The sequence below is a fragment of the Dysidea avara genome, chromosome 5 (genome assembly GCF_963678975.1).
Source record: "Dysidea avara chromosome 5, odDysAvar1.4, whole genome shotgun sequence".
NCBI lineage: Eukaryota > Metazoa > Porifera > Demospongiae > Dictyoceratida > Dysideidae > Dysidea > Dysidea avara.
Genome location: NC_089276.1, coordinates 30,263,626 through 30,282,872, shown reverse-complemented (window position 1 = coordinate 30,282,872; position 19,247 = coordinate 30,263,626). Strand labels below are relative to the sequence as shown.

At 36.2% G+C, this 19,247-nt stretch overlaps 1 protein-coding gene across 1 annotated transcript in view; it reads left to right on the top strand.

Annotated features, from left to right (window-relative positions):
* The window catches only part of LOC136255534 (uncharacterized), a 98,642-nt gene that overhangs the window by 59,929 nt on the left and 19,466 nt on the right, over positions 1–19,247 (top strand). Inside the window, exons 9-10 of the mRNA XM_066048326.1 lie at positions 3,837–3,869; positions 3,932–4,025. Of these exons, the coding sequence (XP_065904398.1) occupies positions 3,865–3,869; positions 3,932–4,025 (99 nt within the window). The 5' untranslated portion in view covers positions 3,837–3,864. The remainder of the gene's footprint in view (positions 1–3,836; positions 3,870–3,931; positions 4,026–19,247) is intronic.

Genomic DNA, 19,247 nt, shown 5'->3' with positions numbered 1-19,247 from the left:
ATCATAAGAACCCTTTAAACATAGACTACATTGTTCACAAGCGGAGTTCTCCACCACCCTAAAATAGCTAATTAAGCGCGTGGGCTAATTTTAATCGTGACAAATGGGCATTGTACGGCTTCACATAATTACTTCAGCGCCACCTTAAATGTCCTACAAATCTTACTAATTATTACAGGGATAGAGGTCAAGAATTATGCCTGAATAATTTTGAGCACAATGAGTTATTAATAGAATCGAACATTAGTCTAGCAATTTGAAGCGATTTTGGAGCAGATGATCTCTAAGTTGAGATTGAGATACTCTAATAGAGCAGCCACTTATTACAATAGAACAGTCAGCTAACTAGTTCTTACTGTTAACTATATAAGTGTGTTGCTAACTATGTAAAAGGCTTTCCTATGTAATAACATTTTTACTGCTTGTACAAAAGAATAATGAGGTTGAGCATATTTCTCTGAGGCCTATCAAGGAGGATGTTAAGAAGACACTAAACTGATTAACAATGACAGTACTATGTTAACTGGACATCATGTTTGTGGTCATGTAGTAACGAGTTTGGAAACCTATAGATCATAGTGAAGTATCTCAGAGGACTAACAGAACAGGCTCTATCAGACTGCCAGGCCACTAGTAGTTGTTGATGTAGCTAACATTATTTATACTTTAAGGATATCAACTTGTCATAACTCTGGTTAGTTCACTGGTGAGCAACACCAGCTGCAATTGTGTGGTTACTGGTGTATGAAGTATTCCTTGTCTAGTCACTTCTTGTTTAAGGGTGTTAGCGCCTTTTGAAGCCACACTGTTCTTTTTACCTTTGATACAGGCAAAAAGGAAGTTACAGGTATCTAAACTACTGATTCAAAGATTGACCTAACTTTCTACTATATAGAAACCAAAGTATTAAGATTGTACCTTGTTTCATTCACACGTTATAGTCCCTCAATGTTAACCCATACATTTTTCTTATTCCAAGATACTGGCTGCTTTCACAGGCTCAAATTTGCTGTGAAGATTCTTCATTTGTCTTTGCACTTCTTTCTTGAGTTATAAAACAAAGAGCGAGTGCCAGTGAGAAACTTCAACTTCAGGGCCTCATAACTTCGTGCTGAATCACAGCAATTATAATTCCATGTGGTAAAAGTTTGCAAATTTATCACTGATGTCCCACCAAAAGTTTGGTTAAGATCTGACCATCATATATTCCAGAATATCACCTTTTACAATGCAGTGTAGAACTTGTGCACTGCATTGTAAAATGTGAAACTTTTATAATGCAGTGCACAAGTTCTGCAGTGCACAAGTTTTGTTTACATCACGTCGAAGCGATCTTATATGATTGATCTTTCTTCATTGATTTCATGTGTATGTAGTAAAGAATGGTGATAGAAGAAAAACTTACCCAGTAATGGACTCCCCTATTCATGGCAAACATGTTGCAACTCTGTACTTCATTGTGATCGTACGTTACTGCTGTTATTGTAAATGCCTGTACTTTATTTTCCCAATACTTGTAAAAATCAATCTTTCTGTTGTTGCTACTTCATAGGGCTGTAACTCCAAGAGTTGTTGACATACAAGGCTGAAACTTGGTCAGAGCATACACTTGGCTAAGTACATCAATAATAAAGAATTTGAAAATGTACTCTTATGCCTGGTATTTGCAGAGCAGGTCATAATTTTGAGGGTTACGAGCCATCATAACTTGTGAGGACGTGAGACACCAGAGATTCATTACCTTTCAGAGCATTCCCTGTACTTGTAGCTGCATGCTTGGAGCAAAATAGGCTAAAAGGTTTGAGGAATATAGTAGTGTCATGAGTGTTCACATAAGGAGTGGAGTGTAGTCACCAAATAGGTTTCCAAATGGAGGTTGAAGCCTATTCCTGACAATACTGGCTCCTTAATGACTAAAGTACAGCAAACAATATTTGTCCAGTAAAATACTATCCTCCTGTATATCCCTAATTCCCATCAAGTCAGGTCCTTGCCATAATTTACCATTTGAACTTGACAAACCATCAACAACAAGCAGCTTTCAATACCAACATTGTGTATACATAGTGTGAGGAATACTGAGATTTAAAACCAGTAAACCAATAGTATATAGCATATAGCTTCTAACTTATGGAGTTACATAATTTGATTTAGCCCATTGTTTAGTTTGGTAAATCTGGTAAACTTGTTGGCATTTGTCAAGTCTGCCAAATTGTCAGTTAAAATTTTTGAAAATTTTTTTATCTATATACATGTGGTGGAACTTCAGTTGTTCAACTATTGGGTGGGACCTTTTGTAAACTATAGGTCACAGTATTATCGAGTGGATAATGTTTGTATAGTTGTAACTTAATCATAGGACAAATATTAGTAATAAAAACTAAAACCCACAATCACTCTGTACATGTACATCTATATAAGTGGTGAGTGAAGTTTGATCAACAAATGGAAAAAAAGTTATGGGCTTTTGTTTACAGAATTTTTGAAGGCTCCAGTGAGCCATGTATTCACAATAAAGTGTTTAATCAATACACGTAGCACATGTTTGGAGGAACAGACCCAGAGACTTGTTGGAATCTATTAACCCTTAAACCTGCATAATCCAGAAAACTGGATTTACACTTAATAAATATGCATGCTTTGCACAAAGCACTGTAACTTTTGAAGCGTCCATCCTACAGCTATGCAATTTGTCATTCTACTCGTGATGTAGCAAGGATCAAAATGATACCTAGGGTTTTACCCTAACGCTAAACGGTGAAGCCTAAATTAGCCGTGAAAATAACTTTTCAGTAAGGAAACACACAAACCCTTTACATACCTTTATAAAATGGTCGATAACTCGATGGTAGTTGATCCTATTGCTTTGCAATAACTTTCGTTCAACTCTTCATGAAATTCTGCATCAGGCCACATATGACTCACGTGAGTAAACCCACAATCGAAATTAAACATGTGTTAAGAATTTAGAAACACGGGGACGTAACTCATCACTGTTCACCGCTTCATAACAAGTAAGCCACTGTAGTTACAGTGTTCATTTAACCTTTTCCAAGTAGCCCAGTAAACACACTTTTAAGCTATGTGTATTTGTAGGCTGTAAGAATTAATTACCCCACCTAGTGTCGCCATGCATGCCCATATTATGTAAACATGCATTTCCGAAAAGTATTCTGTGGGTTTAAGGGTTAATATTCTGTTTGGCTAAAGTGTAAAGATTAAGTGGCCTTTGCTAAGCAGTCCAGATCCTTTAAATCAATATTTCAGAGTAAAGGTGATTGTAATTGGAGATTGTGTGAGGCACTACAACTGATTTGGTCATGAAAGACTGGACACTAGAAACATTGATATGTAAATTAAATTACAAGTCTAGGTAGGTCCCCATAATCCCCAGGTCCATTAATTATATCAACCTGACAGGTATGTCTTCTACAGACACAATTCATCGCTACAGTGGAACCTCAGTAATCCGAACCCCTTGGGACCAGTAGTGGTCGATAAGTCTGAAAGGTTCGTATCTCTGAAACTGTGTATAAATAAACTTAAAATAGCATAGAGAACATTTTTTAAATAGTAGTATTATCAACTACCCTAATAGAACAGTCACTACTCTAATAGAGCAGTCATTTCCATAGTTCGGTTAACCGAGAATCCAGAGAAGTGGGGTCTGGATAAGTGAGGTTTCACTGTACTATAGTGTTAGTAAATTATGGGTCTTCTAGAGTGTCCCTAACAACAAGTTATAATTGTGGTATTTGTTTTGTATTAAATATTTTGATTATGGTTTTCATTTTCCACTATAAAATTTCATTATGGGTTTCAATTCTTCCCCACAGGAGTGGTGTTGGGAATACTGACTGATATATGAGGTTTGTGTAATGGACTGGGACCAGCCTTGTATGGTTTACTGTTCTACATGTTCAATATAAAGATCTATGAGTCTGATGACTTCAACTCTGAAAGTTCCACCCACTTCACTAGCCCCACCCCCTAATTCTGCAATCACACCTCATCTTCAGTCAGGAGTATGTTGTGTTAATAGTGTGATAAATGTTTGTACGTGTATCTGTGTAATTTGTGAAGTACGTAGAAGATCACTTTGGTCAGTGTTGAGTGTTCTTATTAGATTAGAGAGGTGCTCTAATTTTAAGTGTCTAAAATGTCCAAATGTATGTACTTGCACCAATAGAAATGAAACCTAGGAGATTATTGGTCTGAGTGATTGCGTGATTTCCAAGTTTTGATTTATTATAGTGTGTACATGTTGAGATGTCCCAAAAACATTTGTGACCAGATTTACAAACCGGTCCAAATCACACATCATGCGAAATAAACTAACACCACCAGTGGATAGTTACACCACCAGTAGATAGTTACACTACCAATCTATTGATTTTGACTCCCAGCATTACTCAAACTACTAAAGGTGGTTTAACAGCGTCTTTTCTGAGTGGTTGTGGCAAGCTGAAATGACAATTTCTGGCCTTATGAAGGACCTGGCTTCATGAGAATCAGTGTTGTACAGGTGGATGGGCTCATGTAGTTGGACACATTTTCTGTGTGGGTTTTGCTGCATATCAGCTGCTAAGGGGCCAGCACTGCCCTGTAATCTTGCGTCTGTACTGAAGACTAACCTCTTTCCCACCACTCCTCCCCCACCTCTCATCACTTTGTGAGCACTCATGATCCTACTTTGCTCATCCAATTGCTCAGAGTTTCTATCTTTTTTGGTAGGAAACTCTACAAGCAGCTATTGAAAGTTAATAAACTGATACATCTCTTGTGTAAAGTTCATACACATGCTTACTTCCCTTGGCAAGTCATAATGGCTTAAAATCTTAAAATCAAAACTTCTAATGTGTGATTTGGATCAGTTTCTGAAATCCAGTCACTTTTAATAACTTATGAAAGTAGTTTTTAAATGAGTAAAATTAAATAAATAACTACATTCATGACTTCATGGCAATTTAAGTAAAGCTCAAAGTGTCATAAGACTCTTTTGATAAGTTGCTACAGAACTTTCGTATTTGTAGAATTTTCAGTACTGACTAACTGTCTACCTTATGCCTCAGGCAAGCATAACTCAGTGATGGCTAAGGCTATATACTGGCGTGATTTTTTCACCGATAGACGTTGCTTTAACTCTCATAAACTTACATATCTTTGTCCTCCTTTGTGTTCCATTTCTTCATGTTAGTAGTGCAAGGTGTCAACTCATGGTAGCTATAGCACAAGATGGATTCCTTATACATTTGTTAGGGACATTGTCCACATATAGTGACTGGATTGGTTTGCAGTGACACTTCTTGTAATGTTCTTCATTTGTAATGTTGTGTAATGGGTTGAACATAGTTTAAAATAAAAATGTGATCTATTGCTTTTTTAGTAATTGATAGTTGGGGTGTGTGTTCAGGTGAAAACATCAAATATAGCACAATTCTTTTTTTTGATGTGGTACATGTTTGTCCACCAGTTGTTACAAACAAGTAAAAGATTTTCAAGTGCAATTATTGATCATAGCCATAAAAGGTAGTGACACAAGGGAGGTCATCAACACCTAAAGGTATAGCGTATGTACTAGTAGAAATTTCAATCCCTACTTCAGTCATGAGTATAGACTGAATATTAGGGATTAAAATATCCACTAGTATATATCTTCAAGTGTAGGTGACCTCCCTTGTTTCCCTACCTTTTGTGGCTATGATCCCTAATATTTCTGTGTAATTTCAATTATTATATTATCAGTAATGAACTACTACTTTGCTGCTGTTTACACTCACTTTACTGTCTATATGGCTACCTTTTGTGGCTATGATCCCTAATATTTCTGTGTAATTTCAATTATTATATTATCAGTAATGAACTACTACTTTGCTGCTGTTTACACTCACTTTACTGTCTATATCAAAGAGTATTTCAACAAGTAAGTGCATATAATCCTCACAACAATAGGTCTTACTCCTTAGATTCAATAAATTAAAATTTGTGATTGTGGGTTTTAAATATTAGAAACATTCTAATAATCTGCACTTTTTCATTCAAACATCTGAATGCTTGATTCTAGCATTTGTACATCTATATAAGTAGTAAGTGAAGTTTGATCAACAGCGCATTACAAACATTTCACAAAGAACTAAAATTTTTGAAGGCTTCAATGAGCCATTTATTCACTATAAAGTGTTTAATCAATACACACACCGCATGTTTGGAGGAATAGGTGATCCATGCAAAAACAGCCAAGCTGTATTAAAAGGGTGTAGCATTCAAAAATCCTGGGTAAATAAGTTGTGAAATCAAAGGTGGCGGTCATGAAATTGCTACAATGAAAATTTATAATGATTAACATCATGAAATGGCTGTCACCTTTGATTTCACAACATTTTAAACTCAGGCATTTTTGAAGGCCGCACCCTTTCATAGCTTGGCTGTTTTTGCATGGATTTTGCTTCTTTTAAATATATACTCCAAAGCCAACTATACTGGCTTTAAGGTTTGTTAAACCAGTCATGCTCCCATAGCTGGCTAGCCATTGGCTGGCTGTGGGCACGTGCTTGGTTTGTTATTTTTGTTTACAATAACAACATACATCCACAGCCAGTTAAAGTGGGAGCGTGTCTGGTCTACTGAAATTGTTTTTATAAAATTGTATGCACCCATGTGAGCAGATTCGTTAAATGGTAAAAGCAACTTTTATGTAAGAAGTAAAAGTGAAATGAAATCTGTGTTAAATTTCTAAATAGGTAAACTTTGCTCTGAGGTGGTTTCTTTCCGGCGGTCTGAAATACGGGTGTGGTGACTCTCCTTAGACTTTGTGAATTACCTTCCCTTCGGGTTTTACAGGCATTTAACTCCCACACAATGGTGCAGGCCTCATAGACCTACCAGGAATAGCCTATCCCTTAAAGTTGAAAGGGAGCGTAATATATCCCCTACATACATGAACGAAAATAAAGAGCAGCTTTTAATAATTTGAGGCTTTGTTGAGAGAATTTGTGGGGAAAGCACTATAGTCACACTATAAAATGGTTTAGAAGATATACTTTTATGTACACTATCTTGTTAAAAGTGGTTTGTTTAACTTTCTTTGCAGTACAAAAATTTCATGAATTATGAAATCCGGGAATTACAATGAATTAATTATGTAGCTATTATTGCACAACACAATAAATAGTAATACATAATTGGTTAATTCCAAATGAGCTAGCTAGCTAGCTGCATAGCACCTGAGTTTTAGAAGCAGCAACATCAACTTGTTTGCACTGGAAAATCATTGTTCTTATCTGCAGATGCAATGACGATGAAACGACGATTAAATAAGACAAACTACAGCTTGGCAGCATGATTAGACACAACCAAGCCCAAAAATGTCTTTGGACCAACCCCAAATGGGAGTGTATAAACAGTGGAACGGACTACTGGGATGGTGGAATATGGGAATGGAAATTTTTAAAGTTCAATATCATTTTTTGCATCTATATAAGTATAACTCCTCCCCTTATGTAAGCAAATAAAATTAATAGTATTCCCCTTGAAGTCAGCTCTTTTAGCATACTTTTCCTGACCACAACACTTGTATGACTTATAACTCAATACTTGTCTGAAACTAACTGTCTTAATGAAGGTTCAGTTCAGTGTGCAATGTGGCACTGCCACAACAAACTTTGGCTTAAATTTTGTTTCTGACATAATTGTGGTGGAAAAGACTCATTGTAAACGCTTATAAGATATCCCGTTTCACTTTACCCAAAGATTTTCACTTAGGCTCCTATAGGTTAGTGGTAAACACCTTGTACAAGCTCTGCCTTCTGTGTTTGCCCTCCATAGCCTAACTGGTAAAGTTGATAATAAATAAATGAATATTTCATTATACATTGAATGTACTTTTACAATGCACACATGTAGTCAACTAGCTAGCTAACTTTTCATCATTTGGGAACAAGGCATCTTCTTGGTATTCCCATTAAACTGCTTTTGCACCTGACTTTACAGTACATTACATTGGTAAACTTTGTCTATGGTGAGGCGAATTATGCTAAAAGAGCTGACTTCAAGGGGAATCCTATTTATTTACTTACTTAAGGGGAAGGCTTGGGGTGTAACTAATCACTGGACTGGATTACTGGACTGGAACACTGGACTGGACTACTGGACTGGACTACTGGACTACTGGACTGACATATTTTTGGTTTTTACACATTCTGAGGTTGGTTTTATTGATTCCTGCTAGCCAAGGGCCTTCAGAAAACTTGTAGTCTGCTACTAAAATGATGAGTATGAGGAGTGGGAGTAAGCAAAAACTGACTTCTAGTGATTTCACTTCTATTTATTATGTTCTTCTATAGTACATACACCTATACTACTTATCAGTATGCTACAGGGAATATGCTAGTTATAGTTAACCAATTGGAGATAGTAACAAGCTTGTACAATGCTAATAAATTTGGTCACATATTATAGTACGCCAACCAGCACATGTAAGAACTAATCATGATAGCAGAAAAAACTCTACAGTTGTGCAATGAATTTGTATATTACATGTAGGAACAAATTTAGCTACAATAGATTATCTTAGGAAGGATAGGTTGTGTCCCAGGGGTCTGAGCTATTTAGTTCAAGGATACAGTGTAAGATAGGGAGTACAAATATAGTAAAATGATTTTTGGTTAGCTACTGCTAGGTATTACAATCTCCAAAACACAATACTAAGAAGTGTATAAATGCTGTAGAACATAACAAGTAGTGAGAAGTCAGTTTTTGCTTACTCCTGTAGCAGGCTGCAAGTTTTTGGAAGACCCTTGGCTAGCTAGACTCAATAAAACCAATCTCAGAATGTGTAAAAATCAAAAATATGTCAGTCCAGTAGTCCAGTCCAGTGTTCCAGTCCAGTAGTCCAGTCCAGTGATTAGTTACACCCGAAGGGTTGTACTTAATTGGATATAAAAACTGATATTGAACTTTAAAAAATCCCATTCCATCATTCCAGTAGTCCTCTCTACTGTTTATACACTCCCACCCCAAACCCTCCAAAGTTTCCATGGAATTTTAAAATAAAATTTTATGCCCCCCCAGCCAAGCATAACTTGATAATGGATAAGGCTGATAAGGTGACTTGTTACATAACTGAACTGCATGTAGCTGAACTCTCATTATTTGTAGTTGAACTCTTTATAGCGTGACTTGTTTCTAGCTGAACTCTCTACAGGGTGACTTGAAAAGTAGTTGAACCCTCTACAGGGTGACTTGAAATGTTGTTGAACTGTTGTTTCTAGCTGATCTCTCGACAGGGTGACTTGTTTCCTGCTGATTTCTCTACAGAGTAACTTGTTTCTAGCAGGTGATCTCTGTGCAGGGTAACTTTTTTGTAGCTGAACTCTCTACTAGAGCTGGGCGATATACCGGTATTGCTAGTAATCTGTGATATTTAAGTCATACCGGTTTTGATACCGCCTGTTTTTGTTTTTTGTTTTGTTTTGTTTTTTTGATACCCATACCGCCTGTTTTTTGATACCGCCTGTTTTTGTTTTTTGTTTTGTTTTGTTTTTTTTATTTTATTTAAAAAAAATTTTTTTTTTTAATACTGCCATACTGTTTGGGCATTATGGCCTCCCTGTGGGCTTGTTTCATCCCATATTTAGAAGGTAACCAGACATGTGACAATGTTTGTGGGTAGATGCTGATGTAGTCAGCTAACCAAACTATGTAAACAAGTTTGTTGGTGGTAATTTGTATCTGAGGTTTGCTGAGCTACCATGGGTATTTGGTGCTTTTGTTGAGGGGCAGTTACTTTAATACCAATGGCTTTACCATTAATACTGTGATATTTAATAATACCATGATACTTTTAATGAAAGGTATACCATTTGCTATTTTTCAATACGACCCAGCACTACTCTCTACAGGGTGACTTGAAATGTAGTTGAACTCTCTACAGGGTGACTTGTTTCTAGCATGTGATCTCTCTGCAGTGTAACTTGTTTCTAGCTGAACTCTACCAGGTGACTTGATCCAGCTGATCTCTTTACAGTTTCCAGCTTATCTCTTTACAGGGTGATTTGTTTCCAACTAATCTCTGTACAGAGCGACTTGTTTCTAGCTGATCTCTCTACAGGGTGATTTGTTTCTAACTCTCTACAGGATGGCTTGATCGTGCAAGCTGATCTCTCTACAGGGTGACTTGTTTCCAGCTGATCTCTCCAGGGTGACTTGTTTCTAGCTGAAATCTCTACAGGGTGATTTGTTTCTAGCTGAACTCTCTACAGGTGGTTTGTTTGCAGCTGATCTCTCTACATGATGGTTTCTTTGTAGCTGAACTCTCTACAAGGTAACTTCTTCTAGCTGATCTCTCTACAGGGTGATTTGTTTGTAGTTGAACTCTCTACATGATGGTTTCTTTGTAGCTGAACTCTCTGCAAGGTAACTTCTTTCAGCTGTTCTCTCTACAGGGCAATTTGTTTGTAGTTGAACTCTCTACATGGTGGTTTCTTTGTAGCTGAACTCTACAAGGTGATTTCTTCCAGCTGAACTATCTCTTTCTATAGTTGCATGAACTCCCTACAAGGTAACTTCTTCTAGCTGATCTCTCTACAGTGTGAATTGTTTGTAGCTGATCTCTCTACAGGGTGACTTGTTTGTAGCTGATCTCTATACAGGTTACTTGATCTCTTGAATTCTCTTCAGAGTGACTGCTCTATTAGGATGACTGCTCTATTAGGATGTCTGCTCTATTAGGATGACTGCTCTATTAGAGTATCTCGATCTCGCACTTGCTACACCAAGTTGGATTTCGTGTTATAACTCCGTGGCTTTATGTCTGATTCTTCTACACCATTGAAGAGCCTTTCTAAGATGATTACTCCATCTATACAGTGATTTTTAAAGCATTACCCCTAGCGGTTTATCTGGTAGGCGTGGCAAGCAGTCGTTTTTTTATTAGCTAATCTCGATTGCATAATTGTTACACACTGTTGGTTTTTTGTTGTATCTTCCTGTTTTTTAGTTTGATTTCTTTCAAACCACAAAAAGTTTGAGGTTCAATAGTTAACCTATTCACCCACCGATTTATAGCTTCTTCCCAGACGCGGTTTACCCTGTAGGTGTGACAACATATTGGTGTTATTTATCATGAATAATCGCTCATAACTCTTTGCCTGTTTATCGTATTCCAGCCAAAGTTGGTACCGAGATGTGCCTTTGTACCCCCCTTCTGGGTGCCAAATTTCAAGGCAATCGGATATGGCGTTTGCGTTATATAGCAGTTTTTGTAAGTGTGCAAAAAGAGGAAGAAAAATAAGAAGAAAAAACTAAGAAACTAAGCCAATTTTTGAAGTCGCATATCTCGGGAATTCTTGAAGCGATTGCACTCAAATTTGGAATGTGGGAGTGCTGAAGTTGGAGGGCGTGTCCACAGCAAAAATCGTCTTGTTTCATCAAGGCAGCACAGAGTTATGGAGGTGCGACAATTGCGTTTCCGTTCTTCCTGTCAATATACTCACGGGTGTTGCGCGCCGACTTCTTGGGCCGCACAACACACTACCGTGTGTCTTGATTTAGTGACTGTTCTATTAGAGTTTCTGACTGCTCTATTAGAGTATCTCGATCTTTTTAACAGAATTGTGCAGTCTGCAGATTTTCCTACTGTTAAAAGCTTATAATCACCTCAAAATGCTAGCATAATTCCTGATTTCCACACATACCCATTATGCTCGAAATTATGCCAGCATAATCGCCGCATCCCTAAAACCAGTTGCGCCTGTTGCATTACAGCGGAATCTCAGTTATCCGGACCCCACTTATCCAGATTCTCAGTTAACCGAAATATGGAAATGACTACTCTATTAGCGTAGTGACTGTTCTATTAGAGTAGTGGATTATACTGAAATTTAAAAAAAAAAAGTTCTTTATGGCTATTTCTACACAGTTTCAGAGATATGGACTTTTCAGACTTATGGACCACCCCTGGTACCAAGGGGTTCGGATAACTGAGGTTCCACTGTCATTCACCAAAATAATGCTGCTGCTGCTGCACTGCTATTTAATACTGATCATTATCAACATGTACAGTCTGTATAAACCTATAATGTTATATTGCTCATATTACTACATACATAACATGAATTAATGTTTCCGCTATACTTATTCCACCTGATGACTGAATGACAATTATGAATCATCCACTGTCTGTTGATGGTGGTTGTTTTGGTAGGTGTGCAGGGTTCCATGATTGCTGATGGCACTGATCACAGCCACCATCCAGTACTTTTATCCAGCATTTCTTTATACATTTACTTCTTCCTTAAATGCATGTTCTACTAAGGAGGCTTGGAGTGCCAGTCACTTTTGGGTTTGAAGCTACATGAACATTCTGGGCCGATGGACCTAGGGAACCCTCACTATCACACCTAGAGCTATTCTCCAAGTGGAAAGCAGTAAGTAGAGCAGTGACTCTAAGTGCTGGATAATAAATACCAGAGTACACATTGACATGCATGAACCCAGTTATAGTTAGTAATGCTTAAAATAGTTTGTATGAATGTGACAATACGAAAAATTATGAAGGGGTGGGATAAAGGGGGTGGGAGCTGATATATTTCAACACTTCTGACCAGCCAATAGTTGTCTTCATGCTATTATTATTTCTGCATGTGCATATGGTTGATTAGTTGGCACACCTGCCATGTGAACTCATGTGAGCTGCTACACCATTAACTTTGTTTAACTCCTTTAAAGCATGTATGTAAATGGCTTCTCTAATATGTTATATAGTGTGTGTGGGTGTATGCAAAAATGCATGTACCTACACACAGACTTATTTATTACAAGGTTCAAATTTCAAATTATTTGTTTGGATCTGCAGTTAATAACTCTTCCTGTAGCTGTTCAAAACCTGCAACTGGCATCATCACAAGTCCAGTCTCTTTGGGCTTTCTTATAAACCTATGAAATATGCTCAGTAATTTAGCAACCTTTGTTGTTGTATTTGCAAGTTGTTTACTCTTATATAGATGACTAGTGTACAAGTAGTAAAGTACTGTACACGAAAATTCTACAACAGCGATGATCATTAATGTTTTGAAGAAAATGATATACCATGTGTTGTTACTGTTGCCACTGAAGTACAAGTAGAGGGCCATTTGACATCCTAAATTGAGCATGTAGCTCATATACAACATTGCTGTTGTGGAACTTCTGAAGGGTTTGGCTGTACACAAGTAAACTAAGATTATTACCCAGATACAACTATATAATGCCGGGGTTTTGTTAATCTCAAGCATTTTACTGCATACTGCAATCAACATTGCACGAATCAACAGCTCTATTCCACAATAGCAATAATGGTTGGTTTTGAATGGAGCTTGATAAGCATCCAAATATGGCTTCAGATAGTCGCTAACAAACCTGAATCTATAGGAGAATTTGGTGAAAATCAACAGAAATGTCATTGGCATTAGTATAAGAAGAACTACCAATAAGCATATTACAAATAGGGAAATGAATTGTGCCCCTAATAACTTGATGCTTGAATCCCATGACCAGATTATGCTAGTCTCAATATTGTCTCCATCTATCTCATATACGGTTGTAAAAGATACTATAACTTTAACTGTTACCAGTAATATCTTACTGTATGATAACAGGAAGATGGTGGCAATTACTGGGATTACTCTCTTTCTAGTAAGTCTCTCAACACAACTGGAATATCTACTTGTTGTTGCCAAAACACCAACAATACAGAGAAGATACAATGGAAAAACAAACTGTAGCCATGTTTTGTCATATTCTGTCATGCCATGATAGAAACATGTCTCAATTCCAAGATCTAAATTGCATAATGACAATATTGAAAATAGAATATTGTTACGTGATGGAAATGTGTGATGGCCATTGACGACAGTTAAATTGACATACACTATAAAGCCATTGATCTTACCATCCACTACTGTCATGTTCAGAGTAAACAGACTAAACACTAACAGTATTCCAGCTATAAAGAAAACTGGTAGTAACCACAACATGTCATTTGAACATTTCTTGCACTTGAAGGAACCAAACACAGCACTAAGTCCAGAAGGACATTGTCCACATTGTAATCCTGTCCTGTTTTCAACACACTGAGTGTCTGGATTATCTATCTGCAATTCAGTTGGCTTTCCTTTGCAAAATATTCCTATACAAATGTATACATATAATATAGTGTGTTCTTCAGTGTATGCTATCCAACTGAAATGTTTATGATGGAGCATACTTGTGTCTGTTACATGTCAGAGTTGGAAACGCTGCTTTCAAGTGTTTATTGCATTCACATGAACTATTTTGTAGTTCAAAACCAGGTGGACATGTTTGATTGAAACTAATGTAATAACGATAATAAGTAACTTTTGTAATACCACAGGAGCTGAAGCTCACAAAGCATGGCTCTGAAGTATTAGTAAGGGCTCTATAGAATAGTGGTATACACATTGCTCTGTGTATAAACTGCCTCCAGTTGGGTGGCTGGTATGGCACTAATTTACATGGCTTATTTATTGCATTATGAAACTTAATATATTCTGATATATCTCTCCATAAGTATACTGAAGAACCTGTGACTTCAGGTGTTGGTACTTGCGTTAACTTTATGGGAATTTTCTGTCCAGGGTATAGAGGTGTAGTTGTAAAATTGTCTTTGAAGCAATCTACTACAGTAATATTATCACAATAGCAGTATGTAGGTTCTCGTCTGCCAATAATATTATTTGTTGTGTTGTACTGAATAAGTCTTTTGTACACATCACCTGGAGTAGCTGTATGGAATGCACCATTCGGTATCCACTGGCAACTGTGTAGTAGTGTACCATATAATATGTTAGTGTAGTTGTGATTGTTGTTGAAGACCAAACTGAAATTGATGGTGTTGTTAGTGAAGTCTTGATCTAAACTTGTTTTATTTGACAGAAACTGAAACCGGCATAAATATTCATTTAAATATTCACTAAATACTATCAATGATTTCTGCTCTGTTGCATTTAATTTTGCACTATTACATGAAATATTGAGAGTGCTGCCCTCTTTCAATAATACGTAACTCACTTTAAAGCTTATGATTACATTAGCATTGTTAAAGGAAAATTCATTATTTCCTTCAAATATTGGTATAGATCAATTATAACCAGCAATCTTTTTGTTTGGTTTTGCACTGAATTATTGTAGAATAAATTGTCAATTAAAATAGCAGTATGAATATTTGAGATTTGAATATTGAAGCCAATGTTTGATTTAAATGTGCATTTTACAATGCTTGCATTTACTGTGTTATTTATTGATTTCCAATTGCAGTTTCCTCTTTTGTTGTAAGAAAATTCTGTTGAAATTATTTTAATCCTTACTTTCAGTTGTCTGTCAGATGATCTAATATTTACTAACTTTGCACTGTTGAAACTAATAATGCAGTTATTAATTTCCAAATAAGCAGTTGATTTGTGTGGAATATTATTGCATAGTTTACCTACATGATTGGAAAGTTTCTGTTTATAATTTTTGTAAAGATGCTACTATAAATTGAAACAGAATTACTCATACTTGAATTGAATGCGAAATAAACAATGGGAGTGTTTAGAACAACATTCATTATGCTAATGTTTATAAGTTCAACATTAATTGTAAATTTTTGTTGATAGAAAATTAGGCCAACCAAAGATGAATATGGTTGGCTTTGTGTTGCTTTATGTATCTTTTGTTTGATACGACTGGACTGTTCACTCATACAACATATTGTACAGTTCTGCATGAGAACATTGTTCTCTGATTGTTGATAGACACCATCTATTGTATCCACATACACAAGGATAATTCCACCCATTGATCTGAGGGAGTTACCGGATAAGTTGTTATTGTGATACACTGTGATGTTTACAAGTATTGATGATCCCAGTACATTTATACCAACTATACCATGACCAAGACTGTTCTCAAATGTTATGTTAGACAATACTATTGACTCTACATTAAATAAACCGATTGTTGTTAATGGGATGTCATTGACAAAGTGTGCTTCATTTGCTCCACAATTCACAAATTTTACATTATGTATTCTCATAGCTATTGAGCCATTGATAAATATCGCTGCATCATATGTGCATTTAAAGGTTACTGTAGACTTTCCAATCATTGATACGTTGTTACAATTTTCTATTGTTAAGAGTTGATCAAAGTTGTACTCACCTGGCAAGAAGTATATTTCTGTGTGAGATGTGAAATATCTTGAGATGTTATGTTGAATGGTTGACCACTGTAGGAACACTTCTTCTGTTTCATCCTCATCACTGTAAGGTCCTGGTGTAATGTAATAAGTTGATGTGTTTACTACCAGAACCTGCTGTACTGTAACTATGATTAGTAGTGTGATTATCTCCTTCATGATACCCTCAATCACTATCTTCACGCCATATATGTCAATAGTACACTATAACTAAAGCGTAAGTATTTATAGCTTTGAGATATGCCTTTACAGTAACAGTTCTTATGTTTGTTTGTATTGAAACTGAAATAAAACCCATGTGACATTTATTATTGCAAAATTAATACCGGTATACGTACCGGAAATAATTTGTTATTGTTGTATTATTGGTTAACATTATTCAGTAAACTTGCTGACTACGTTGCGGTTTGATGGAAGCTGAAAAAGAACACTTACTAGTTTGCAATTGTGCATTCTTCAGATTAAAGAAAACCCACCAGGATGACAATGATTTTGTAATTTGCCGCTTATTCCAAGCCGTTGTTTTGTAATGAGGCAGAAACATAACTAATTTGTTCAAATTTCATTATGTTGAAGATAAAAAAAAACATGTAAAAAGTAAAATTAACAAAAAAGATTTGTGATAGTGGCAGATAACACTGGGCAAAGGGATAGAAAGCTCGCAACATTAAACGTACATGTGAAAGTTGACAATGGAAAGAAATCACTGATTCAGAATCTGTTAAGCACAATTATTATGGCCAAGGAAATGGTTCCTATTTATGCTGTTAAAAGTCAGGATTTTGTAGAACGTACGGTAGAGAAACTGGATCTGAGATATGAAATACCTTCAAGAAAATATTTTAGCAAAACTACAATATTTACTCAGAAACATGTGACAGAATGACAAAAGTTGCAGGAGGCACGTTGAATGTTATTCAGCAGATCTGTGGTCGTCTACTGCCAAACTCGAAGCTTACCTTGCAGTTATAGTACATTACATTATGAATTGAAATCACATTGTTTAAGTACACATTTGTACCACAGGAGTGAATATTTCAGCAGCTTTTCAAGGCATACTTGATTCATGGAACTTTCCTGTTGGTTTGTATCATTACAGATAATGACAGCACAGTGGTAGGTTGGAATAGTCAGTTGTTTTGGCCACAAGTTGCATTTGGCAAATATTGATTCCATGAAGGATGATGATTGGATTAGTGATGCAGTGGGGATCACTCATAGGTTAGTTAGTGCATTTTCACACAGCTAAAAAGGAAAGAGACTTGAATTGTTTGATCAAACTACAAGCTGAGATGCAGTTGTGGAATTACATATGACAATATTTAAGACACTCAGTGTGGTCTGTGTATTTAACTGAAGCTACTTACTCTAATAATGATGTTAATTTTTTTTTTGGGTGAAAACTGTTATTTGCCCAAACTTCCAGTGGATCTCCATTCAAACTTCTTTACTCTAATGTGAACTATAGGTCATAATGTATTATTACCACTAAATATTGCATAGCACCCACAAACGCAACAATATTTTTTTATTCCTGCCATAAGATACGGTAGCTGCAATTCAATATTTTTCATCGTCACAAGGTCAGGATGAGGAATATGTACTGAGGAATACAGTGTGTATAGAAAAAAATGGCTTTTCTCTCAAAGTAGCCCATTCAAGCAATCCACTAACTTTGACTATCATTTTTTGCAATGTCAAAACAAGAAAATGCAAATAGGATGGCATCAAAGCTACGACACAAAAAAAAACAGGTCTTTGTTCTGTGAAAGCAAGGAGACAACAACTGACACATCAAATATTTTTACAGATTAACAATACCCACCCACCACTGCTTGAAAATTAAGTTGTTTTTGTCCTTGTTTATAACACACTGATGTGATGTGTCAGCTTCTTGTTATGACCCAGTTTCAACACTGCCATAGACAAGCCCTCAAGTATCATGGAAAGAAGGTGGACTTTCCCATTGCACTATACCTGCAAATTTGCTTGTGCATATTTTGGTAAAATGTGCTTTCGTGATTAAAGAATAAATTTGCCATAGTATTCGTTGTAGAGAGAGGTGGGCTCTTACACAGGTGGCTAACTAATTAGACATGGTCCACTATATAACTGTACTGCAAATAATATGTATGTTACCCTTTTTTGGTGGATATGGTGGATTTTGGAGGTGTCTAAGTTACTTTGACCCTTTTCATGTTTATTATGTGCACCTGCACCAGTAGTGCTGGCAACACATCAATAATTAATGATACATTTCTTTGTTACAAGCAGCTGTCAACAGTGTTAAGGTACAACAAATACATAAAGGATCTAAACAAGTTAAATTTTAGATCTAAGTAATTTAGTAACTCTCAGGAACTGTAGTACGTAGCACCTTCAGTAACCCTCAAGCCCTGTAGTATGTAGCAGCTTCAGGCACCACAACACGGCCATCGGATTGCTAAATTACTTAGACCTCTGTGGTCTGAAGTCTAACTATTATGAAAAGCACACTGTATAGTATACATACCAGTGTGGTTATTTCATGATGTGTGTGGGTGGATGAAAATGTAGCTCTTATAAATAATTTCACCAATTCTAAATGCTCTATGAGCATTAATTAATGTGCTCTTTAGAGTAAAAATATTAAGAAAAACCAAGTTTGTGGATTTTGAATGAAGTGGTGTTTAACTGAGCAATAGATAAGTGTAAAATAGAGTATCATGAACCATGGTAGTAATAGCTACTGTACATGATGACCAACTTGATATATATGTTTAGTACTGTGTAATATTAAGCACCACCAGTACCTCTTATTATCATGTTAGCTATCCATAAATGGATTTATAAAAGTAAACAAACTAGTGTAAAAATAATTGTCAAAAATTAAAACATGGGAATAGAGATCGCTGAAAAAAGTAAAGAAACAAGAGTCAAACAAGCCAGTATGTTAAACACACAGAGATCTCTATTTGGACTCAAATAAACATTTATACAGAAGCATTCTAAGTGCTTACTGATTATTTTCAGT